Source organism: Ctenopharyngodon idella, chromosome 11, assembly GCF_019924925.1.
Source record: "Ctenopharyngodon idella isolate HZGC_01 chromosome 11, HZGC01, whole genome shotgun sequence".
NCBI classification, from domain to species: Eukaryota; Metazoa; Chordata; class Actinopteri; order Cypriniformes; family Xenocyprididae; genus Ctenopharyngodon; species Ctenopharyngodon idella.
The window spans coordinates 20,690,673-20,717,410 of record NC_067230.1 but is presented as its reverse complement, the minus strand read 5'-3'; the positions used below and the strand labels follow the sequence as shown (position 1 = coordinate 20,717,410).

The following is a 26,738-nucleotide window of genomic DNA, read 5'->3' as shown; positions in this document are numbered from 1 at the left end:
AAAACATTGAATGAACAAAATATTAATTATTTATCTTTTTTTAGATCTCCAACTTGGGCAAGATGGTGTCAATGGTACAGACCAAACCAGTCCAATCGGCTGCTGTGACTGGACAGGCCACCTCCAACCCACTGACTCAGATTATACAGGTATGTTAAACATAACTAGTTTTAGATTTTTAAGACATTTTTGAAATGATTGATTTCATTTTTGAAATGATTTTTGAAATGATTTTAACATCATTCTCATTCCATAGACAAAGGGTCCCCTTCCACCCGGCACCATTCTGAAGCTGGTTACATCTGCGGATGGAAAACCAACCACCATAATTACCACCAGTCAAGCAGGTGGCACAGGAAACAAGCCCACTATCTTGGGCATCAGTGGCATGTCCCCCACTACCACCAAACCGGGCACCACCACTATAATTAAAACAATCCCCATGTCTGCTCTACAGCAGGGAGCTGCAGGTAAAGAAAGAAACCATTTTGTCAAGACATGTTATTTTTGTGTTTTGTTGTCTAGAATAGAGATGATGATGATGATGATGATTATAGTAGTAAAGGTAGAAATATATACTTCTAATATATTTCTATTTAATGTGTCAGTTTATTATTATTATTATTATTATTATTAACTACAGCTGTAATGATAATTACTACTAGTAATAAAACTAATACTTTTTTTTATATATTTAAGTGTCAGAAAAATTAGTATTTTTACTGTTAACAAATATATTAATAATAGTAATTGGTTGTAAAAATTGTAATACATTTATATATTTATTTGTTTACAATAAATATATAAATGTACTACAATTTTTACAACTAATTATTATTATTAATATTATAGTGTTAATGGTAATAAAATAGTAATTTAATGACACTTATAATTATTACAACTAATTACTATTATTAATATTTAACAGTAAAAATACAAATTTTTCTGACACTATAAAAGTTTTATTACTAGTAGTAATTATCATTACAGCTGTAGTTAATGATGATGATGATAATAATAATAATAATAATAACTATTACTACTACTAATTATTATTATTATTATTATTATTAATAATGTTCACTAATAATAATTATTATTAGTAGTAGTAATAGTACATTTATATATTAATGTGTGTTATTAATAATAATAATTAAACTACTATAATATTAGAAGTAGCAGTACTTAATAATAAAAATAATGCCTAATATATTGTTTTTATATTTGTTTATCATTAAATATATTATTTAAATAAATGTTATTAACAACAACATTGTTATTATTGTTAATAATAATAAAAGGTCACTTAATGAGTGTCTGTTTTCTGTTGTAGGTGTGACTAGTAGTACAGGGATGAAGAGCCCTATAACCATCTTCACCACGAAGGTGATGACATCTGGAACAGGAACTCCTGGCAAAATCATTACAGCAGTGCCTAAGATTGGGACAGCAGCAGGACAGCAAGGCCTAACACAGGTATTGGGGTCAGAAAATCTGGTGGAAATCTGATGTCGTTGGAGCACTTCAAGGTCCGTTTTCTTACCTGGGTTGGGTTTTTCTCTCCTAAGGTTGTTCTGAAGGGAGCCCCTGGTCAGCCTGGAACCATTCTTCGCACTGTGCCGATGGGAGGAGTGCGTCTCGTGTCTCCAGTATCTGGAGTCAAGCCAACTGTAACCACGCTGGTTGTCAAAGGAACAACTGGTAAGGATATGAACTTGATAATGTCAAAAGTTAATGTTCCTTGTTCAAAGACTTCATGCTTCTCTGCCAAGTGTAATTCAGCAACCACTATTATTAATGATTAAAGTATTTCACTCTCGCTGTCTGTCCTCTTTAAAAGGTGTAACAACTCTTGGCACAGTCACAGGAACCGTTTCTACCAGCTTAGCCGGAGGAAGCCTAGCCAGTGCCAATGCCACCCTGGCAACCCCCATCACCACTCTGGGCACGATTGCCACCCTCTCCAACCAGGTCATTAATGCTACCGCTGTGTCAGCTGCACAGACCAACCTGACCACTGTCACATCCAACATGCAGGTTAGAACCAGATTATCTTTTCTGATTTTATTTTTAATTGTGTGTATATATATATATATAATGTCATTCTCTAATTACTGCAGCCATTTTGTGTATCATTAAGTTTCTTTATAGCCATTATGTAAGTATGTTATATAGTTAAATATTTTATTTGATAAATAACTGTGCACTGTTCACACAATTAATTGAAAAGGTTTTAAAGAATAATTATTTTTTTCCCCCTATAAACTGATACGGCTATAGTGTAATAGTGCTTATTTAATGTCCGATACAATACTGGTTGATGGCAGTATTATTCATATATTTACAAACATCACTAATTATTTTATTATTATTTATTTTAATTCTATTATATGCACCCCTGTTCAGGGTTTTGTTTTATTCCTGTGAATTTTCAACATCATTACTCCAGTCTTCAGTGTCACATGTTCCTTCAGAAATCATTCTAATATGCTGATTTGGTGCTAATATGCTGATTTGGTGCAAGAAACATTTTTTTCTTACTATTTTTATTATTATTAATAGTAGTAGTATTAGCATTGGTATTATCAATATTTAAAATAGTTGTTGCTTAATATTTCTGTAGGAATGCTTTAATACTTTATAAAATATTAATGATTTACAAAATTGCTATATTTAAAAAAAAAAAAAAAAAAAAAAAACAACGTTTTACACAACATTTACATTAAATTCACTGAAAAAATAAAAATCTGTAGTCACTAATTTTGTGTCATCCTTTCTTAATAGCCCACCCAGGTGACTCTCATAACTACACCCAGTGGTGTGGAGGCTCAGCCTGGCCAAGATCTGCCTGTTTCCATTCTGGCCTCTCCCACGTCTGAGCAGCCCACCTCTTCTGAGTCTGGTGCAGGCGATACTTCTGGCAGTGTTACTCTAGTGTGCTCCAACCCACCCTGTGAGACTCATGAGACGGGCACCACCAACACGGCCACCACAGCAACGGCGAATATGGGCACTGGACCAGCTGGCACAGTACAGAGAGTGTGTTCCAACCCGCCCTGTGAAACACATGAAACGGGTACAACGAACACTGCCACCACAGCATCTGCCAACATGGGCACTGTTCAGAGGGTCTGCTCAAACCCACCATGTGAGACTCATGAAACGGGTACCACCAACACAGCAACCACAGCATCTTCAAGTATGGGCACTGCTCCTGCTGGCATGGTGCAGAGGGTATGCTCAAACCCACCCTGTGAGACCCATGAGACGGGCACCACCAATACAGCAACCACAGCTTCATCTAACATGGGCGGAAACCAAACCGGAACGGTGCAAAGGGTCTGTTCAAACCCACCTTGTGAGACCCACGAGACGGGCACCACAAACACGGCCACCACGGCTTCATCTAACATGGGCGGAAACCAAACCGGAATGGTGCAAAGGGTCTGTTCAAACCCACCTTGTGAGACCCACGAGACAGGCACCACCAACACGGCCACTACGGCTTCATCTAACATGGGCGGAAACCAAACCGGAGCAGTGCAGAGAGTTTGCTCAAATCCACCTTGTGAGACCCACGAGACAGGAACCACAAACACAGCCACCACGGCTTCATCTAACATGGGTGGAAATCAAACCGGAACAGTGCAAAGGGTCTGTTCAAACCCACCTTGTGAGACCCACGAGACGGGAACCACCAACACAGCAACCACGGCTTCATCTAACATGGGTGGAAACCAAACGGGAGAGGTGCAGAGAGTTTGCTCAAATCCACCTTGTGAGACCCACGAGACGGGCACCACCAACACGGCCACCACTGCCACCTGCAGTATGGAGACAGATGAGGGAACAGGTACTTCACATTTCAGAAAGATTCATTTTTAGCTTTTACACTAACGTTTGAAAGTTTTGGTTGTGTTTATGCTTACCGAGGCTGCGTTTATTTAATTAAAAATTCAGTAAAACAGTAATATTGTGAAATATACAAAATACAATTCAAAATATATTTTCTATATAATTTATTGCTGTGATGGCAAAGCTGAATTTTCAGCATCATTTCTTCAGTGTCACATGATCCCTCAGAAATCATTCTGATATGTAAATTTGGTGCTCAAGAAACATTTTTTACTAATATCAATGTTGAAAAAATTTGTGCTGTGCCCTACTATTTTTGTCGTAACTTTTATTATTTATTTCTTCTTTTTTTTACCCCTGGGGTTCTTTGAATAGAAAGTTCAAAAGAACAGCATTTTTTTTGAAAGAGAAATCTTTTGCAACATTATTTTAAAAAAAATTCTTTGCTAAATAAATTTAATTTCTTCAAAAAAATCAGTAGTATATATTTAGGAACATGGCTGCAACACTAACAGTTTGAGCATTCTGACGTCTGCTGTCAAGAGTTTGAGCCCATCACAAAGTGCTGTTTACTTCTGCCGTAAGAGATTTAACTTAATAACTACCTACCTTATTGTAGGAAATCTCACCAAATCTGGCTACTGATAAAACAAATGGCTGCTCTTTCAGCTCCAAATAAAATTTCTCATCATTCTTTCAGACCAGAGGTCTGCAAAGCTGGTTAAAATCTGGTTAAAACCATCTGTAGCTGGTTGATGTTAGTTTCCTGCAAAATTTAATATCTTTTTGGTGGTGAGGTGTGAATTGTAGCAATACATATGAAACCGGAAAATTCAACTGGTGAAATTTAAATTTACTTTTAAAAGTACTTTTGTGTCTTTTTAAAGGTTTATGGTAACTCTTTCTTATGTGCATTTAGCCCAGCAGAGTGGTGAAGCATCAGAATCTACCACTAGCACGGAGGGCCTGCCATCCACTGCAGCGCCCCAGAGCAGAGCCATTACCACAGTCACACAGGCCACGCCTCTACCAGGACCAGCTGTTCCAGTGAGTGGAGATACAAACTCTGTACTTAAGTTGTGGTTTCAGAGCGGTTTACAGTCAGTTAATACCGCATATTTATGCCAAGCGATTAATATGTTGTAGAAGGTAAGATACTTTTAACAATTTGATCTGTCATCTTTTTAAATGAGCAGCTGGAAGTAGTAAAGCATATACATTTTAAAATAAGAGTCCTGGTGTATTTTGTGCTGGTTAATTATTAAAAATTCTGCATTCATAAAAAATGTTCTGGTTATTATTGGTATGTTGGTTAAATAATAAACTGCATCTGGCATTTAATTAAATGTAAACTCTTGGCCCTGTCAGAGTAAGAACATTATTTAACACTTTCAATATATAGATTTTACTAGTATCGACAAAATACTAATTAAAAGAACCAGATATAATCTATGATTGTATGGGTTTGTTCTATATGAACATAGAATATTATTTTAATTTGCACAGGTCTTTAAATTTAATTTTAAAATCTCTGGAGATACCCTAAATTCTGTAATTTGAATGCAAACATATTGAATGAGAGAAATTGTGGGGTGAGACTTTTTTTGGGGCTGTGTCCATTAGGAACTGATGCATACAATTATGAAGCCAGACTTACATGCTAGATTGAAGGTGGTAGGAGGAGAGGGTTGAAATGAAAGAGGGGTTCATAACATCAGCAATTTTTCTTTCTTTGTCCTTCTCCTGCAGTCTATCTCTTCCATCACGGAGTCATCCTCAGAGGCAGGAGCTGAGCCGGTCGTTATGGAGACCTCGGAGGCAGAGACCTTGCAGACCGAAGGCCAGGCTGAAGCGGAGGCAGTTGCCATGCAGGCAGAGTTCCAGGCAGAGGCGGGGGCAGTAGCTATGCCCAGTGACTTCCAGGCAGAGGCAGCAGCCTTGCCGAGTGACTTCCCGGGAGAAGCCGTGGCGGTAGCCATGCAGGCAGAGAGCCAGGCAGAGGCAGGGGCAGTGCCCATGGAACATGATGCTTCTGGCATGGCAGAGGGAGAAACTGCTCAGGAGCAGCTACCAACAGCAGTGGTATAGTCAATTGCATTCTAGCTGTACAATTTCCAGTTAGTGCAAATTAAGAATAATGCATACTACTTTATTATTGAATTTTTCTAATATGAGTAAAGACAAATAATCTAATATCTAAAGAAAAATATAATTTTTTTACCAAGGCTAAATGTTGCCATATAATTTTATATAGGTATGTATTTTTCTAGATGTATAATTTTCAGCTGTTATTGCAACAAATTAAGACTAATAAATTATTACTAAAATTAATTTGCAAAAAAAGTTTGTAGGATATTTTTTTTTTTTTTTTTTTTTTTTTTTTCTCTCGGCATAGTATGATTTCCGAAGGATCATGAAGACTGGAGTAATAGCAGCTTTACCATGACAGGGATAAATTAAAATTAAAATTGAAAACGATTATTTTAAATTGTAGTAATATTTCACGTTATTAGTGTTTTTACTGTATTTTTGATCAAATAAATGCAGCCTTAGTGAGCATAAACAATGTCTTTTGAAAACATTAAGAAAATCTTACCACCTCAAACTTTTGAACAGTGGTGTACCTTTTTATTTATTTTATTAATTTTTGAAATAAGTACCTTTTAATAATGATTGAAAAATAAATATATTTCAGAGTTGAACACTTTTATATTTACAGTATTATGTAGAACAAGTCTTGTCATTGTAGGTGTCATCCAACTTGACGTAAAGCGTTTTTTTTTTTTTTTTTTTTTCTTGGCAGATGGAAGGTGTAGAGGCGGCATCAGCATCGCAGGCTGAGGCACTGGCCTTGCCACCAGAGCTGATGTCAGACGGACAGCCCACAACGCTGATGGTGACGGGTCTGACCCCAGAGGAGCTGGCCGTTACGGCAGCCGCAGAGGCAGCGGCCCAGGCTGCAGCATCAGAGGAGGCCCAGGCCCTCGCCATCCAGGCTGTACTGCAAGCAGCACAGCAGGCTGTTATGAGTGAGTCACCATCATTTATCCACAAAATCCCATCCTGTGTCCTGCATATGTTCAAAATCAGTCTAAAACTCGCAGTAAGCAATTTGTTCCTTGTCCCCCCTCAGGCTCAGGTGATGGAGATGCCGGAGGAGAAGACCAGCAGACCCACACCATACCCATCGTTCTGACCCAGCAAGAACTAGCGGCTTTGGTTCATCAGCAACAGCAGCTCCAGGCAGCCCAGCAACAAGCCGCTGCCCAGGCCGCTGCCCAGGCCGCACTACCCACTGAGGGCTTGGCTCCGGCTGACAGCCTAAATGATCCCTCCTCAGAAAGCAATGGACACAACGAGATGGCTGCCGCTGCCACAAGTGCAGTAGCCGGACTGCTGCCTCGCACCACTGCAGAAGGTATGTGTGATGTTTCATTTTACTTTTCAGTAGGATTGACTGTTGTTTTGGGCTAGGGCTGTCACGATAACAGATTTTTTCACACCACGGTTATTATGGCCAAAAGAATTCACGATATCGATAAATCGCGATATCTATAGAAACCTTGAAGAAAAACTAATGTTATCAGTCAAAATCATCTTTACTTTATTTTCTTTCATTCTTTTTTTTTTTTAAGCCAATGAATCGCAGCATTGCATACAACAACTACACTTAATGGTAATCAGATACTGATAAACAACTGATAAACACAAAGCACAATTATTTTTACATTATTTTTATTATTTTTATGAAGGAAGACAAGCATTTAGTTTATCTGATTTCAAGCTGGAGTAAAAAACACTGCCTGAATGTATCCCGAAGAACTGAAAAGACTTTCTGATGCACATTTTAAAGACCATGCTGTGTGATTTTTATTTAGAGGCAGAAATTATATGATTTTATAGTAATCTATACAGTGATAAAGGCTATGTAGATTAGCATAGCATTATAAATATTCATTATCCTTGCGAAAAGGGACGCGCTCTAGTTCACGTGCAAGTGACTGCGCCGGCGCCTCCATTGTATTTTCTGCTTTATTTGCTGCTTATTTTTTAAATCCAGGCAATTCATTGATGAAACATTGATTAAAATTAAGATACAATTTATACATAATGAAAATCACTTTAACGAAAGGCTTTCTACAAAAAACTTAATGAAGTGGTCAAAATCATGTCTGACCCACTCAATGTCTCCCGATATACTTGTGATGTAGCTATCCTATCTTACTCGTGCTGTTCACTTTTCATAATCAACATCGATTAAATTAAAAAAAATAATATACTATTTAAAGATAAATATGAAACAAAACATTTTCGCTCACATGCTCTGCTGTGTAGAGAATCTCCTGTCTTATCAGACGACATGATTTTGCACGGCAGTAGCAGCTGCGCGCGCTGCATCTTCTTCTGTTTTATGTCAGATGGCAGCGTTAAGGCGAAATACCGCCAACCTACTTGTACTTTGGGATGTCAACCAGGTACTGACGCTGGATTATTTATGTTATATTATCATGTGTATTATTCATTTTAAATATTACGGTTATCATGGTATATTGTCAGACCCTTAATTAACACGATATCGATTTTTCATGTTTTAAATATCACGGTTATCGTAAATACCGGTATATCGCGACACCCCTGTTTTGAACCATTATTATAGTTGAATTATCCAGTAAATGAGAAAGGTAACACTTAATAATAAGGTCCCATTAGTTAACATTAGTTAATGTGTTCACATTTAATTAACATTAATAAACAATACTTTTAATTTTTGGGAAGTATAACTTTTAACTTTTAACATTTAATTAATAAACAATACTTTTGTTACTGTTTATATTAACCTTTGTTAATGTTAATTATTACAAATACTGTCTGTTGTTAGTTCATATTTGGTTCTTTAAATATTAACACATCTTTTTATAATGTATTAGGAAATGATGAAATTAACATTAAGATCAATAAGTGCTTTAGAAGTATTTCACTGTTGGCTCATGTTAACTATTACAGTCAACTAATGTTTAAGAAATGGAATCTTATTGTAAAGTGTTTCTATGAAAAAAGTCTAAAGAAATGTGATGGTTTTTATCTTTAAGCTAGGTTTATTGAACTGAAATGTCAGGATGTGACATCATATTTGTCCATATGTTCCATTTTAATTCTGTTTATTCCCTTTGTAGCCTTGGCTCCATCCAGCACATTAGCACCTGTAGTAGTTGCCAGTCCAGCTAAGATGCAGGCAGCTGCAACTCTCACTGAAGTAGCCAATGGCATCGAGGCTGGGGTAAGTTTGATAATAGTGAAAGAGTCACAATAATATGCATTTAAATACGAAAGAATGTTTTTTTTAAAATCCTGTTTTCTGTTGTTTCTCCCCACAGAAACAAATTCCTCCTACTGTTACAGTCAAACCTCAAGTGAAGAAAGAAAACCAGTGGTTTGATGTTGGCATTGTCAAAGTGACCAATATGGTTGTAACACATTTCTACATGCCTGCAGATGACTCTGCTTATGTTGAGGTAAGCCACAATGAGATTTTTCTTCATGCAGTATTGTAAGACGTCATGACATTGCTTATTTGAAAATGTAATTATTCTGACAGAACTTGTGCTTTATGTTGCAGGATGATTCAGGCACAATCCCTGACTACAGCCAAATGAAGAGGGTGGAGCTTCAGCCCGGAACCGCCTACAAGTTCCGTGTGGCGGGTATAAACATTTGTGGCCGTGGAGCCTTTTCTGAAATATCTGCTTTCAAGACCTGTTTACCGGGCTTCCCAGGAGCACCATGTGCCATAAAGATCAGCAAGGTACACCTCAAATCACTCATTACAATTTGGTGTCATAATCAATAGAACACCAAAAAATGTGTGATATGGTACAATTTCCATTCAAAAATCATCATAATTTTGTTTTTCAAAGATTAATTGTGACTTTTTTTTTTGTTTGTTTGTTTTTGACTGATTTTCCAATAAGGAAAGTGAATAGGATGCTTGTCATGATTACTTAAGATTCACAATTCATTTTGAATTCAACTCAAATGCATTTTTTGTAAATTTAGAATTATGTGATACACAACTATGATTTAGTTCAGTAATATTTAATTTAGTATTTATTAGGCTATTTAGTATTTATATTTAATAATGTACAGTATGAGCTAATGTACTTAATCAATTACTGACCAACACAGTTTACACTACCATTCAAAACGTTAGGGTTGGTAAGATTGTTTTAAATGCTCACTAAGGCTGCATTTATTTAATCAAAAATACAGTAAAAAAAATATAAAACAATTTAAAACAACTTTTTATTTTTACTGTTTTACATTTTAATATGTAATTTCTTCCTGTGATGGCAAAGCTGAATTTTCAGCATCATTACTCCAGTCCTCCAGTGTCCCATGATCCTTTAGAAATCATTTTAATATGCTGATTTGGGAAAACCATGGAAACTGATACTTTTTTCCAGGATTTTTCAAAAGTTAAAGGGGGGGTATCACACACAGTTTCTGCCAATCTCATGTTAATCTTGAGTACCTATAGAGTAGTAGTGCATTCTTCATATCTCCAAAAAGTCTTTAGTTTAATCATATTTATAAAAGATACATACGCTGTACCGAGTCTTTCCGAAAACAGCCGAGCTTCTGGAGGTGTTACGTGTGAGCGGAGATAGTGACGAGCTGTCACGAGCATGCGCAGCTTTTTGTGTAGAGATCGGCTGCAAGCTATCAATGGTCAGCTAAACAAATGTATTTAAACACCAAATACACAATCGCATTATCCATGGATAACTTTTGAATCAGTATAATGAATATAGGGTATGAATAATGAATTTATTAATTCAGTACGTTCGTATTGTTTACATTATATGCCAACAAAACAGACATTTGAAGCAGTATTACTCACCACCTGCAGTTCCGACTCATGACCGGGATCATTACCGCTGTGACCGCTCCATCTTTCAGTTTCAAACGATCTGTAAATCCAGCGTTAGAACTGGGCTTTGTTTATGAAACCATAAGCGCCGATCCTGAGGGCTCGAGCAGCCACGGAAAAACACGAGATATTCTCCATTCATTTTAACCAATAAAAACGTGATTGCAACTATCAGTTTCTGTGGTTATTTTAATAACAAATGTCGAGAGCGCATCAATGTATTGTGTGAGCACAGATCTCTCGGGTCCACTTAAAGCTGGGTTCTTTGGGAAGCAAGGTTATCTTTCCCTCACAACCAAAAACACACTTCTTTGGTGACATTGTTGATTTTGTGAAGACCTGTGCAGCGCTGCCGACGACTTCTGTAAAGCCGAACGCACGTTGATTGGCGTGCTCTTGCTCTCTCGCTCTGGTTGATGTGTGCGCGCGCGCCCTTCCGGGAGAAGTGCCCGTACAAGGAATTCCACGTTTGTCACTCAGGCCAATACTCGGAACAAAAAAGTCCGAATCCTGTGACCGATTTGTTAGAGAATTTTTGGCACAGAAATACTCTCATACGTCCATCTCGTGTTTTGAAACTTTGGCTATGTTTAGCATGAGAATCCAACTCTTTAACAGTGTAAATAAGTCAGAATACATGAAATAGCATTATACCCCCCCTTTAAAGTTGTTTGAAAGTTCAAAAGAATATCATTTATTTGAAATGGAAGTCTTTTGTAACATTATTAATGTCTTTACTGTCACTTTTGTTCAATTTATTGCATCCTTAGTGAAAAAAGTATTATTTCTTTATATATAAAAATGTTTTTGCATGAGGATGTACTCTTACACTGATTCACAGTTCACAATCATTGCAGGATCAATAATTGATTCAACAAGAAAATTAATCGTTACAACCATATAAATACATACTTTCTTTACTTGCTTCTCTCCTCAGAGTCCAGACGGTGCCCACCTTACATGGGAGCCTCCATCGATGACATCAGGAAAGATCACAGAGTACTCGGTGTATTTGGCCATACAGAGCAGCCAGACCACCGAGGCGAAACCCTCGGCCCCCGCCCAGCTTGCCTTCATGCGCGTGTACTGTGGGCCAAACCCTTCCTGTCTGGTTCAGTCCTCCAGCCTGTCCAATGCGCACATAGACTATACCACCAAACCCGCCATCATCTTCCGCATCGCCGCTCGTAACGAGAAAGGTTATGGACCGGCTACGCAAGTGCGATGGCTGCAAGGTACAGGTTTTCTTTGGTCAGAGTTTTCTTTTTGTTTCAGGCAGTGACAAGGTGAATTTTACAATTGCTTTGTTTTGCCTTTCGCTTTGTAGAGTCTAACAAAGATGGCCTTTCTGCAAAGCCTGCCCCAAAAAGAGCAGTTTCTTCACCAGATACGTGAGTGTCCATGTCTTCAGTACCATAAAAGTGCATTTGATCAAAAGTACAGTAATATTGTGAAATATTATAATAAAAAAAAAAATTTCTATCTTTAATATTTTATTTAATCATTCCTGTGATGGTAAAGCTGAATTTTCAGCAGCATTACTGCAGTCTTCAGTGTCACATGATCCTTCAGAAATCATTCTAATATGATGATTTGGTCCATAAGAAACATTTCCTATCAGTGGTTGGAGTACAAATGAGTATTAAAATGCATGTTTGTTTTATTGCAGGAAAGGGATTGGTCAGAAGAAAGCAAGAATGGACCAGTAAGCCACTCTCTTCATTCGTCCTCCAAGACTTCCACTACTCATAGCGCTCCATCTGGATTCAACACATCTTCAACTGTAACCATCCATTAAAACAGCAAAAAATCAACAAGGAAGTCATTTCTAGGGGAAGCCTTTTTTCTTGTTAATAGTATGAATGGAGAAAAGCACATTGCATATTTTTGAGTATTTTTCAACATAGTTGGAGTGGAAGGGAAAAAAAACTAATTTGCATTTTCCATTGTAGAGTCTTCCTTTTTCCCCTATTTCTTTCAATACATGTATCTTGCTTCAGTAAATTTAAACACCAGGTTTAAGATATTTGTAATGTTGGGCTCAAATGAAGTTACTCTCTTCTGTGATGGACTTGAGGGTGAAGTTTTAGTTCACGTCAAATATGTGGACAAGGTGGGAGGATTTCTGAATGGAGATGTCGTTTTCATGCAAGGGGGAACAGAAATGGGGAAAACAAATCAAGCACTTGTCCTCAGACAAGAGGGGATATTTTTCACTCAAATGGCTAAGTGAAATAAGATCTACATATGGATTCGTTCTGGACTCAAGCCTTCTGGTGAAGTCTGTGCACTTTTGCATTGAGCAGAAATAGAGGCAGAACTGCAGATAAAAGAAATGGCCATGGAAGTACATTACTGGCAGGACAGAGACTTTGCTAAAACTGAGAATTGCCATACAAAAAAAAAAAGAAAACAGAAAAAAAAAAAAAAGAAAAAATGCAAAACTTCCCAAAAAATTAGTGAGCGACGATGGAGAAGATCTTTTGTGTAGTTTATTTTTGTATTTTTAAAGCTTTTCTCCTGTGTGTGTGTGTGTGTATGTCTGTCTTTTTTTTTTTTTTTTTTTTTTTTAACTCACAACTTTTATTTTTTGTTTTTGTTTTAAAAATTGTTGGCCATCTACCTTTAGTTTAAGGATTTGTGGGATGAAGGGCTTTTGGAGGGCTGTGCTGTTGTCAAGTACTTTGAAACATTGTTTTTGTGCTCAAGCCGAGTGGTGATGTGCTACAACTGAAAAGGTTGTAAACAAATGTAAACATCTGAAGGGCTTTTACTTTGTTTACTGCGTATTTCTACGCTTGTTTCCACTCTGTTTGTGTATGCCAAACCTTGAGATGTAAAAATCGTAAAAAATGTTTTTTTTTTTTTTTTAATTCCTCACCTTACCAAACCGCCATTATTAGTAAACACTCAGCTTTTTTCCCTTCCTCTGACTTGTCCTCTTAACTTTTTCACAACGTAACTTTGTAGAATTTTCTCTGCTCTAGATTGTGAAGGAAATTGTCCATGTGAAGATGAATTTCTACTTTTTTTTTTTTTTTTTTTTTTTTTTTTTCTCCTTTTGATTATCTGAGAGGTATGCAAACTAAATGTTCAGTGTATACCTGTATGTCTCCATGTGAGTGAGGATGGCTGTTCTCATTCTTGGTAAAAGCCAAGTTCGGATTTGACTGTAATATAGTTCATTCATACCGCAAGAAGTGAAGATGATATTCTGGCCTTTTATATATTTACCTGTACAACGTTTTTACATGTTGGTCATCTCCTGATTGCCTTTTTTGTCTTGACTTATAAAAGAAACCGAAATATATAAACTGTCTCCCTGATTAATTATGACCAATTTCTTTTAGTTTCATGCAGCACATCGTGGGAGTTAATTCCACCCCCAGCAGTGTCTTGCAGAATTGTGAATTTGAGTAGCTATATTTGAAATGCCCTTCAGAAAGCTGAACAGATAAGGTGGTTAAATCGTTTGCATTAACATGGAGATATTTGTTCTGAAATAAAGGAATGATATCCCAGCATAGTATGCATATGACAGTTTAAGAGGTTTTATTTTCATATACAAAAGTCTCTTGCACTTTTTTTTTTTTTAAGTTAGTTTTTGATGAAAATATCTTTTAAATCTTGTCTATTTCATCGTTATGAATTTTAGTAAATTTTTACACTGACTAAAATGGTCATGAAAAGTGATTTCAACAACTTTATTGTTATAGCTGTGGTATAGACTTCACTGTTCTCATAGTATTAGAGCAATTATTAAAAATTTATATTTATTGTGATTGTTAAAATTGGCATGAAACAGAAGCTGCAATAGTCTTTTTTCCCTATTGTGACACATCCGTATATCCAGCTTCACAAACGACAAAAAAGTCAATGATGTGCAGAGATAAATCATTTATAATAAATACTGCAATATTCCATAAAAAAATAAAGTTTTAATTTCATGTTGACTTTAACAGAACAGTATCACAAGAGCTTGTCCTTGCTTCAACAATAGCATTTTTTATTTAGTTTCATATCCTGTTTCTGTATAATCTGGATGTCTTCTCCATTCTCCACATGGTGACTTTCAAGCTGTAGAGAGTGTGGCACAAACAACTGTAATACTGCTGTTTTTTGGTCAAGCTGAGTATTAAATGTTCAGTAAGGACTGACTAGTGTGTCTGTTAAAAAAATAATAAATTCGTTATTTGTTAAAATAATCCTGATAATACTAAAATAATCTTGGTTATAGGAAATGCTTGAACTCACATACTGCAGGGCCGCTCGTGCTGCACTGTGAAAGGTCGTGTCCACTCCAATGTCTTCCTTGGCACTGCATTCAAAATATTCAGCTCCGATTTCACTGCACCACTGCTGGGCTTTGTTTGGGGACACCTGTCAATCAAATCCTGCTATCAGTTATAAGCAAAGTAATATATTATTGCCCAGTTTTACAGACAAGGCTTAAGCGTAGTCCCAAACCAATATCTTATGTCAGTGCCATTGTTTTGTCTCAACATGCACACCAGTAATGTTTTTTCTAAGAGACTTTTAAAAAAAAATTACTTAAATGTCTTATTTTAACTAAGGCCTAATCCTGGCATAAAGGGATAGTTCACCCAAAACTGAAAATTCTGTCATTAATTACTCACCCTCATGTCGTTTATCTTCAGAATACAAATGAAGATCTTTTTGATGAAACCTGAGAGCTTTTTTTCCTTCCAGCTACGCAACTACCAATTTGACGCTTCAAAAAATTCATAAAGAGATTGTAAAACTAATCCATATGAATCGAGCGGTTTAGTCCAAATCGCTTTATATGATGAACAGATTTAATTTAGGCTTTTATTCACATATAAACATTGATCAGCAGACATAAACAAAGCTCAACCGACCCTGCTTGATGCACAAGAACACACCTCTTGCAGAAGTTCAAATGTGAAGCGTAACGCGAGAATGAACCTCATTGGCTCTTGCAGAAGTTCAAATGTGATGCGTAACACGAGAATGAACCTCATTGGTTCTTGCAGAAGTTCAAATGTGATGCGTAACGCGAGAATGAACTTCATTGGTTCTTGCTGAAGCCCAAATGTGACGCGTAACACGAGAATGAACCTCGCTGGTTCTTGCTGAAGCCCAAACGTGATGCTTAACACGAGAATGAACCTCGCTGGTTCTTGCTGAAGCCCAAACGTGATGCTTAACACGAGAATGAACCTCGCTGGTTCTTGCTGAAACCCAAATGTGACGCGTAACACGAGAATGAACCTCGCTGGTTCTTGCTGAAGCCCAAACGTGATGCTTAACACGAGAATGAACCTCGCTGGTTCTTGCTGAAGCCCAAACGTGATGCTTAACACGAGAATGAACCTCGCTGGTTCTTGCTGAAGCCCAAACGTGATGCTTAACACGAGAATGAACCTCGCTGGTTCTTGCTGAAACCCAAACGTGGCGCGTAACACGAGAATGAACCTCGCTGGTTCTTGCTGAAGCCCAAACGTGATGCTTAACACGAGAATGAACCTCGCTGGTTCTTGCTGAAACCCAAACGTGATGCTTAACACGAGAATGAACCTCGCTGGTTCTTGCTGAAGCCCAAATGTGATACGTAACACGAGAATGAACCTCGCTGGTTCTTGCTGAAGCCCAAACGTGATGCTTAACACGAGAATGAACCTCGCTGGTTCTTGCTGAAGCCCAAATGTGATACGTAACACGAGAATGAACCTCGCTGGTTCTTGCTGAAGCCCAAACGTGACGCTTAACACGAGAATGAACCTCGCTGGTTCTTGCTGAAGCCCAAATGTGATACGTAACACGAGAATGAACCTCGCTGGTTCTTGCTGAAACCCAAATGTGACGCGTAACACGAGAATGAACCTCGCTGGTTCTTGCTGAAGCCCAAATGTGATGCTTAACACGAGAATGAACCTCGCTGGTTCTTGCTGAAGCCCAAACGTGATGCTTAACACGAGAATGAACCTCACTGGTTCTTGCTGAAACCCAAATGTGACGCGTAACACGAGAATGAACCTCACTGGTTCTTGCTGAAGCCCAAACGTGATGCTTAACACGAGAATGAACCTCGCTGGTTCTTGCTGAAACCCAAATGTGACGCGTAACACGAGAACGAACCTCGCTGGTTCTTGCTGAAGCCCAAATGTGATGCTTAACACGAGAATGAACCTCGCTGGTTCTTGCTGAAGCCCAAACGTGATGCTTAACACGAGAATGAACCTCACTGGTTCTTGCTGAAACCCAAATGTGATGCTTAACACGAGAATGAACCTCGCTGGTTCTTGCTGAAGCCCAAACGTGATGCTTAAAACGAGAATGAACCTCACTGGTTCTTGCTGAAGCCCAAATGTGATGCTTAACACGAGAATGAACCTCGCTGGTTCTTGCTGAAGCCCAAACGTGATGCTTAACACGAGAATGAACCTCGCTGGTTCTTGCTGAAACCCAAACGTGACGCTTAACACGAGAATGAACCTCGCTGGTTCTTGCTGAAGCCCAAATGTGATACGTAACACGAGAATGAACCTCGCTGGTTCTTGCTGAAACCCAAACGTGATGCTTAACACGAGAATGAACCTCGCTGGTTCTTGCTGAAGCCCAAATGTGATACGTAACACAAGAATGAACCTCGCTGGTTCTTGCTGAAGCCCAAACGTGATGCTTAACACGAGAATGAACCTCGCTGGTTCTTGCTGAAGCCCAAATGTGATACGTAACACGAGAATGAACCTCGCTGGTTCTTGCTGAAGCCCAAACGTGACGCTTAACACGAGAATGAACCTCGCTGGTTCTTGCTGAAGCCCAAATGTGATACGTAACACGAGAATGAACCTCGCTGGTTCTTGCTGAAGCCCAAACGTGACGCTTAACACGAGAATGAACCTCGCTGGTTCTTGCTGAAGCCCAAACGTGACGCTTAACACGAGAATGAACCTCGCTGGCTCTTGCTGAAACCCAAACGTGACGCTTAACACGAGAATGAACCTCGCTGGTTCTTGCTGAAGCCCAAACGTGATGCTTAACACGAGAATGAACCTCGCTGGTTCTTGCTGAAGCCCAAATGTGATGCTTAACACGAGAATGAACCTCGCTGGTTCTTGCTGAAGCCCAAACGTGATGCTTAACACGAGAATGAACCTCACTGGTTCTTGCTGAAACCCAAACGTGACGCTTAACACGAGAATGAACCTCGCTGGTTCTTGCTGAAGCCCAAATGTGACGCGTAAAACGAGAATGAACCTCGCTGGTTCTTGCTGAAGCCCAAATGTGATGCTTAACACGAGAATGAACCTCGCTGGTTCTTGCTGAAGCCCAAACGTGATGCTTAACACGAGAATGAACCTCACTGGTTCTTGCTGAAACCCAAACGTGACGCTTAACACGAGAATGAACCTCGCTGGTTCTTGCTGAAACCCAAATGTGACGCGTAAAACGAGAATGAACCTCGCTGGTTCTTGCTGAAGCCCAAATGTGACGCGTAACACGAGAATGAACCTCGCTGGTTCTTGCTGAAGCCCAAACGTGATGCTTAACACGAGAATGAACCTCGCTGGTTCTTGCTGAAACCCAAACGTGACGCTTAACACGAGAATGAACCTCGCTGGTTCTTGCTGAAGCCCAAATGTGATACGTAACACGAGAATGAACCTCGCTGGTTCTTGCTGAAACCCAAACGTGACGCTTAACACAAGAATGAACCTCGCTGGTTCTTGCTGAAGCCCAAACGTGATGCTTAACACGAGAATGAACCTCGCTGGTTCTTGCTGAAGCCCAAATGTGACGCGTAACACGAGAATGAACCTCGCTGGTTCTTGCTGAAACCCAAACGTGACGCTTAACACAAGAATGAACCTCGCTGGTTCTTGCTGAAGCCCAAATGTGATACGTAACACGAGAATGAACCTCGCTGGTTCTTGCTGAAGCCCAAACGTGACGCTTAACACGAGAATGAACCTCGCTGGCTCTTGCTGAAACCCAAATGTGACGCTTAACACGAGAATGAACCTCGCTGGTTCTTGCTGAAGCCCAAATGTGACGCGTAACACGAGAATGAACCTCGCTGGTTCTTGCTGAAGCCCATATGTGACGCGTAACACGAGAATGAACCTCACTGGTTCTTGCTGAAACCCAAACGTGACGCTTAACACAAGAATGAACCTCGCTGGTTCTTGCTGAAGCCCAAACGTGATGCTTAACACGAGAATGAACCTCGCTGGTTCTTGCTGAAGCCCAAATGTGATACGTAACACGAGAATGAACCTCGCTGGTTCTTGCTGAAGCCCAAACGTGACGCTTAACACAAGAATGAACCTCGCTGGTTCTTGCTGAAGCCCAAATGTGATACGTAACACGAGAATGAACCTCGCTGGATCTTGCTGAAGCCCAAACGTGACGCTTAACACGAGAATGAACCTCGCTGGTTCTTGCTGAAGCCCAAATGTGATACGTAACACGAGAATGAACCTCGCTGGTTCTTGCTGAAGCCCAAACGTGACGCTTAACACGAGAATGAACCTCGCTGGTTCTTGCTGAAGCCCAAACGTGATGCTTAACATGAGAATGAACCTCGCTGGCTCTTGCTGAAACCCAAACGTGACGCTTAACACGAGAATGAACCTCGCTGGTTCTTGCTGAAACCCAAACGTGACGCTTAACACGAGAATGAACCTCGCTGGTTCTTGCTGAAGCCCAAATGTGATACGTAACACAAGAATGAACCTCGCTGGTTCTTGCTGAAGCCCATATGTGACGCGTAACACGAGAATGAACCTCGCTGGTTCTTGCTGAAACCCAAACGTGACGCTTAACACAAGAATGAACCTCGCTGGTTCTTGCTGAAACCCAAACGTGATGCTTAACACGAGAATGAACCTCACTGGTTCTTGCTGAAGCCCAAATGTGATACGTAACACGAGAATGAACCTCGCTGGTTCTTGCTGAAGCCCAAACGTGACGCTTAACACGAGAATGAACCTCGCTGGTTCTTGCTGAAGCCCAAACGTGACGCTTAACACGAGAATGAACCTCGCTGGTTCTTGCTGAAGCCCAAACGTGATGCTTAACATGAGAATGAACCTCGCTGGCTCTTGCTGAAACCCAAACGTGACGCTTAACACGAGAATGAACCTCGCTGGTTCTTGCTGAAACCCAAACGTGACGCTTAACACGAGAATGAACCTCGCTGGTTCTTGCTGAAGCCCAAATGTGATACGTAACACAAGAATGAACCTCGCTGGTTCTTGCTGAAGCCCATATGTGACGCGTAACACGAGAATGAACCTCGCTGGTTCTTGCTGAAACCCAAACGTGACGCTTAACACAAGAATGAACCTCGCTGGTTCTTGCTGAAACCCAAACGTGATGCTTAACACGAGAATGAACCTCGCTGGTTCTTGCTGAAGCCCAAATGTGACGCGTAACGCGAGAATGAACCTCGCTGGTTCTTGCTGAAACCCAAACGTGACGCTTAACACAAGAATGAACCTCGCTGGTTCTTGCTGAAGCCCAAATGTGATACGTAACACGAGAATGAACCTCGCTGGTTCTTGCTGAAGCCCAAACGTGACGCTTAACACGAGAATGAACCTCGCTGGTTCTTGCTGAAGCCCAAATGTGACGCGTAACACGAGAATGAACCTCACTGGTTCTTGCTGAAGCCCAAATGTGACGCGTAACACGAGAATGAACCTCACTGGTTCTTGCTGAAGCCCAAATGTGACACGTAACATGAGAATGAACTTCATTGGTTCTTGCTGAAGCCCAAATGTGACGCGTAACACGAGAATGAACCTCACTGGTTCTCACACGTCATGCAAACATGTTTGAGCTTCCGTTTACCACAACTGATGTGTTCATTGATGAAAGTTTATATGAGAACAAAAGCCTACATTTAATCTGTTCATCATATAAAGCAATTGAGTCTCTTCAGAAAATGTGGACTAAACTGCTCAATTCATATGGATTCATTTTACGATCTCTTTATGAAACGTCAAAGTGTCAGCTGCGTAGCTGTCTATGGGGGGACAGACATCTCTCAGATTTCATTAAAAAAAAAATCTTTATTTGTGTTCCGAAGATGAACAAAAATCTTAGGGGTTTAGAACGACATGAGGGTGACAGAATTTTCAATTTTGGGTGAACTGTCTCTTTAATCTAAGCCCTGTCTGAGAAACCAGGCCTACATCTATAGCTCATAATTCAATAGAGCTGGCTAACCTCATGATGATCCAAGTCAATTTTATTGCCGATCACTATGAAAGGGAAGGCAGTGGGGTCAGAAGGACATGCCTGCACCAGGAACTCTTTCTTCCAGACTTCTAGTGCATCAAAGGAGATGGATGAGGTAACATCAAACACTAGGAGGCAGCAGTGAGCTCCACGATACAGTGCAGTACCCAGGGAATGAAACCTCTCTGTACCTGCAGTGTCCCAGATCTGATGCAAAAACAACTGAGTATTGCATGACATAGTTTGTAGAGCCCTGTTCGGTCATTTGAGATGTAACCTATGTTATTGTAATGACAACTATCTGTGTATGACATGAAGTGAAGGAAATCTCAACATAAATAAATGTAAATGTATCTTACCTGAAGAATCACTGATCTTTTATCAATAGTGATTTCTTTAGCAAAGAAATCTACCCCAATTGTGGCACGATACAAATTAGTAAAGCGATAGTCAACAAACCGGGTCATAAATGAAGATTTTCCCACTCTGTTCAGACAAAAAGAAATATGGATAACTAACTGACCGGAGAATCAAATGGTAAATTATACTATTAACTACAATACATATAGCACAACATTAACCTTGAGTAAATATGCCAGACTTTTTAGAAACACAAGCAGCTGTTGAGGTTTTTCGTGTTTAGAGAGTCAGTTTCTTTCTGTACTTCCTTGTTCTTGTTTAACATTATATAGGGCTTTGTTTTTGGGTTGCACATTCACTGGTATTCAAAGATTTGGAATCACTAAAACAGCTTGTCTTAAAACAAAATTCTTTTGTACACCAATGTAGCATATAATTAATCAGAAATTCAACTAAACTTTTTTTTTTTCAGTAGCTATTAAGTCTACTTAGAAAACTTTGTTATGTAATCCTTACAGAAAACATTTAAATGTATTTACACCATTGTTTTTATCAATATAATGCAACCTTGGTGAATAAAAGTATCACATTCTTTCAAAAAACATTAAAACGACATAGTTATACCCTTGAAGGGTACAATTAATGTCTTTGTTGTTCTTGCAAAATATTCAGGACTATAATAGGATGCTGAAAAAGCTGTTATTCATAAATGCTTTATGTGCTTTGCTACTATTTACCATCATTACTTTCTAAGAAAGACACTCACCCAGAGTTTCCGATAAGAATCACTTTCAAGTGTGGTGTGCTCCACTCAGTCATGATAAAAATAACCAAAGCTGTCTTCAATGAAAGGAGGTCAAGAAGGAACTCATCTCAGTCAACACTTCTCCTTGTTGCATTTCAGACTGTAGCGTATGTCCTGTTCATATCACTGATCCATAAGAAAACATGGCAAAATAGGTAATGGTTAACCAACTTAGCAGTGTAAGGTAAACAAACGCCTTGCTAAACTAATCAGGAGGTGTAGTAGGCTAACAAAAATTTATGATGTTTTGCCCTTCTTAGGCAGTTTAGTTTCTTTAGTTTCTTAGGTATTTTAAAATAGGCCCACTTGAGACAATACAATAGCATTGCTCTTCATTTTTTAGTAGACCAAATGTGACAGAATAATGCATTTAAACCATTAGTATCAAAAAATTAACAACATTTACAGCATTTATTTATCTAAGTTAATGGTAGGATGGGGTAAGATGTAAGATGGACACTTTGTAAAAGCTTACCCCAGTAGTGGGGTAGATGGCCTCTTGGAATAATTTTACATTTTGTGCTATGACAAGTAATTTAGCAAATGTTTTTATTTATTTTCCTTAATATCGCATTGGCTAATATATCATAATCATCATCATCATCCTGCACATGCTAAACTTATATCTATTATCACATCTTACCCTATTACCGTTTGTTTATATATTTGTTCTTCGAATATGACTTGAAATAAAAATGCATTAAAAGGTAAACGCAGAAACACTAATCAAGATGTACATTAGCCTTGCTCTTCAATACTTGATTTTGATTGGTCGACCGGCGCTACGTTCATGTCTCTCAGATCTCACCGCCGAGTCGCGAACTTTTACAAATGCAAATGGCGCCATCTTGCATCTCATCGATTGTAGTGAAAATGACCTCAGAAGATTTCAACATCGTTATTAGGCGTACGGTAAAGTTTTGCAGTGTTCGTCTTGTTGCTCGGCCGATCTCAGATACAGGTAAAACAAGCAAACAAAAATCCTCTCACACATTTTACACCTGTTTTATTTTGAAACTCTGACTTTTAATAACAAAAAAAATCATGTTCTGGTCATCTTTTACAGATTACTGATAATCTTTGAAATAACTTCTAAATAACTGGAGTTCCACACACAATAGGCTACCATACATTTGATAATAATTCAGTACCATATAGGCTATACAGGCTATCAAAGTACCATGGTGTATCCATGTGATACCATTTACTATACCATGGTACCGCCACAGTATAAGCGTAGCTTTTCATCATTCATTTTGCTTTCAAAGTACAGAATATAGAGGCAAACACTTGGCAGAACCCGCAATGTCAGAGGTCCTCACATGGGAGGTGTCTTGCTCTGTGTCAGTTAAGGGTGTGGAGGCCAAAACTGTAAGTTGTAACAGTGAATATTGAGACCAGTTCTCCTCAACTGAAACGTGGTTTCGACTAATTTACCTCACAAAACACAGACAAACTTAGCTAGTACCTTTGAGTCACACTATTACTTATGGGAGCTGTGGCTTTGAGGTCAGGTACACATCCTCTTCTTTCACCTCTGTCTAACGTATCATGCGTTACTCTCTCTATGAATTATTACTACATATATATATATATATATATAAGGTATATTGTAACATTACTTTACATTTTGTTCTACAACATAAATTGCACACTCAAATGTGAATTTTGAGACAATTTATTCGCCAATGATGCATTAAAGGTGCAATATGTAAGAATTTTGCAGTAAAATATCCAAAAACCACTAGGCCGGTGTTATATATATTTTTTTCACTTGAGTATTTACAATATCCCAAAAGTTTGCAACTATTTGTAAATCATGAGAAAATTGCAATTTTAACCAAGGCTCCGGGACGTGTGAGGAGTCGCCTGTCAATTGCGTCATACCCGCGTTACCCTCAGTTTCCAGTTTTATTTTGTAGAAACCATGGAAACACCAAAGACGCTTTAATATTTACGTTTTAATAGACAAGGGAACAACGGTTTTGATGTATTTATAGACAGAAAAACTAATTATTTTTATATAGCTCAACACGTTTAGTCTTATTGTTTAAATCTAATTTTCTTGATTTTTTGCGAGTACCATGCTTTACCATGCCTCAGAGAAAAACACTATTTTGTGAAGTAGCTAACATAGCATAATCAGATGCAGCTTTTTTTTTAGTAACAGTAATACAGCATTTTCTCCATCATACAAACATTTTTTAAAATTAATTGCATGCTATTTATCAACACAAGCCATCCAGCATTTATTAATATGATATTCTAAAATCGATCTAGCTTACTGCAGTATGCAACAAGTGTCTCACTGCAGCCACCGAGCGAACGCACAGAGTAACGTCCTAACATAATTTTCAACAGACTCAAATGTATCTAATATGATAAACAGAGCTGTGTTACCTCATACTCATGACCGGAAAAGCGGAAGCAGCGCCGGCGACTGTGGCATAATAAAAGTTCCGCTGCTCGTGAGGCGTGTGTTGCGCAATCGCTCCAGCGGCCTCGTTCAGCTCCCACAACACTCGGTCCTGCTCTGCTTCATACTAACGTTAATAATCGCATCCATAAACATGATTTCTTCCCGTGTCCTATCCCAATTCTTTCCCACCGGCTGTTGAGGTGAAGACCACATGTCCCAAGATTCCGCGCTCAAACTTGGCGTCATCAAGCTACGACTTTGTTTTGAATAGGCCTCTAGCGACCTCTAGCGGACATTTTACATATTGAAAATATTACATATTGCACCTTTAAATTGATAACAAGTGAACAGAAAGACATTTAGTATAAGGTTACAAAAGATGTCCATTTCAAATAAATGCTATTCTTTTTAACTTTCTGTTCATCAAAGAATTCTAAACAAAATGTACCATGGTTTACATAAAAATATTAAGCAGCAAAACATTGATAGTAATAAGAAATGTTTCTTGAGCAGCAAATCAGCATATTAGAATGATTTCTGAAGGATCATGTGATAACACAGGAATAAATTACATTTTAAAATATATTTAAACAGAAAACATATATTTCAAAAATTTTCACAATATTTCAGTTTTTCTTATTTCTTATAGCATCTATCATAACATACATAAGAACTGCAACAAGTTTATATGCTTAGAGAGTCTGACAACCATTGTAGTTACTTTCTAGTTACTTGTTGAAAGCCACTATTCTAAAAACAAACGAGAAATTCCCCAGGGACCGATGGTGAACAGCCTTGTGTTGACGACATGAGTGAAGAGCTTTATTGGTTATATATGTTGTGGATGCAGTGGTGGGGAGGAGGGACAGACTGGAAATTATTTCAGTGCGATAGATCCTCTTACAGTCTGCAACCCATAGACAAGAACATTCTGTGTTCTCTCACTCGGACTTATCTTTGGGATAAGACTTTTGACTAGACATGATTTTAGAGTCTTGAGGATGAGTTATGTAATTTTTTGGGAATGAAGATAATTGTATATATATGCTTTTGTAGATGATCTGAAAGAAATTCATTCTAAGTTTGTAAATAAAAAGGAATAAGCCGTCTGGGCAGAAAGAGAGGCGGTCCTTTTTGAGTTGTACCCTCATGACACAGAGCCGCTCAGCTGGCTGTGTGAGGCAGAGATAAGGGCCTGCTTTCATGGAAGTTTCTTTCCTTGGAACTGGAGCGCTGCCCCCAAGAACCCACAACTGCCCCCAGCCCTTTTGGCCTTTTTGCCCTGGCCCCCTCACTATCCTGACCAGTAACAGTTCCCGCAGAGGTCTTTTGTCACTCACCAACTGAAACATCTTTCTGGATCCACATGGGCATTGTGTATTTGGCACCTGGATCTGAGGACTTCCTGGTTTCAGGAATGGATATCATTATACTAACACTTTCACTGATAAAACTGATCTCCTGACTAAGTTGATCAAAACTGACATTTATAATGTTTCAAAAGATTTCTATTTCAGATAAATGCTGTTTGTTTGAACTTTCTATTTATTAAAGAATCCTGAAAAAAAAGAAAGTATCACAGTTTACACAAAAATATTAATCAGCACAACTATTTTCAACTACAATAAGTGTATGTAGAATATTTTTTTATTTATACATTCAAATATATATTAACTGTTTATATATATATATATATATAATCATACATACGTACATGTTTGTGTTTGTATGTATGGTTCAGGTATACCCTACGTTATGGCAATACCTGAAATCCATTTTTTGGTCCTTATGAGGAAAACGGCTTATAAATCATACTAAATTATGTTTTTTGAAAATATAAAAATGCAGAAAGTTTTCTGTGATGGTTAGGTTGGTGGTTTACAGTATAAAAATCATTATGTCTATGGGATGTCTGCATAAAACATGAAAACCAAACGTGTATGTAAAAATGAGAAACATATTAATTCATTTGACATATTAGGTATATGTCATCATAAACTTCAAATAAAAATACTACATATCTAAAGTAAGTCCTTATTTAGACAGCTAAATGTGTATGTTCTGTCTCTCTCTGTGTGTGTATGTGTGTGAAAAAGAGAAGGTTGTCTGAATACCATTGTAGAGTGTCACTGTTCCTGTGA

The 26,738-nt window shown here is 38.5% G+C and overlaps 2 protein-coding genes and 1 long non-coding RNA gene across 6 annotated transcripts in view; 1 reads left to right on the top strand and 2 right to left on the bottom strand.

Moving 5' to 3' along the window:
* Window positions 1-14,097, top strand: part of hcfc1a (host cell factor C1a) — a 23,045-nt gene extending 8,948 nt beyond the window's left edge. For all 3 annotated transcript variants that reach the window (XM_051912267.1, XM_051912268.1, XM_051912269.1), the window contains exons 13-28: window positions 45-149; window positions 257-470; window positions 1,334-1,476; window positions 1,569-1,701; window positions 1,841-2,037; window positions 2,785-3,853; window positions 4,775-4,902; window positions 5,605-5,937; window positions 6,659-6,884; window positions 6,989-7,273; window positions 9,030-9,133; window positions 9,231-9,368; window positions 9,473-9,658; window positions 11,721-12,018; window positions 12,111-12,174; window positions 12,453-14,097. In XM_051912267.1, the coding sequence (XP_051768227.1) occupies window positions 45-149; window positions 257-470; window positions 1,334-1,476; window positions 1,569-1,701; window positions 1,841-2,037; window positions 2,785-3,853; window positions 4,775-4,902; window positions 5,605-5,937; window positions 6,659-6,884; window positions 6,989-7,273; window positions 9,030-9,133; window positions 9,231-9,368; window positions 9,473-9,658; window positions 11,721-12,018; window positions 12,111-12,174; window positions 12,453-12,492 (3,663 nt within the window). In that variant the 3' untranslated portion in view covers window positions 12,493-14,097. The remainder of the gene's footprint in view (window positions 1-44; window positions 150-256; window positions 471-1,333; window positions 1,477-1,568; window positions 1,702-1,840; window positions 2,038-2,784; window positions 3,854-4,774; window positions 4,903-5,604; window positions 5,938-6,658; window positions 6,885-6,988; window positions 7,274-9,029; window positions 9,134-9,230; window positions 9,369-9,472; window positions 9,659-11,720; window positions 12,019-12,110; window positions 12,175-12,452) is intronic.
* On the bottom strand, window positions 13,803-26,738 carry si:dkey-13a21.4 (uncharacterized protein LOC494576 homolog). Of its 2 annotated transcripts, none has more exons than XM_051912273.1 (5): window positions 22,140-26,738; window positions 21,373-21,499; window positions 21,002-21,235; window positions 15,042-15,163; window positions 13,803-14,860 (listed from the first exon to the last, which is right to left on the bottom strand). In XM_051912273.1, exons 1-5 carry the CDS (start codon window positions 22,190-22,192, stop codon window positions 14,800-14,802), a joined length of 597 nt encoding a protein of 198 aa, XP_051768233.1. In that variant the 5' UTR covers window positions 22,193-26,738; the 3' UTR covers window positions 13,803-14,799. The 2 variants fall into 2 exon arrangements, with proteins under 2 accessions (XP_051768233.1, XP_051768232.1); XM_051912272.1 differs by having other exon boundaries at window positions 15,038-15,163; window positions 21,002-21,220; window positions 22,140-26,279.
* LOC127522392 (uncharacterized) lies at window positions 15,588-17,355 on the bottom strand. Its single transcript, XR_007932579.1, has 4 exons — window positions 17,312-17,355; window positions 16,955-17,005; window positions 16,598-16,801; window positions 15,588-16,036 (listed from the first exon to the last, which is right to left on the bottom strand). It is a non-coding gene; the product is annotated as an uncharacterized LOC127522392 (long non-coding RNA).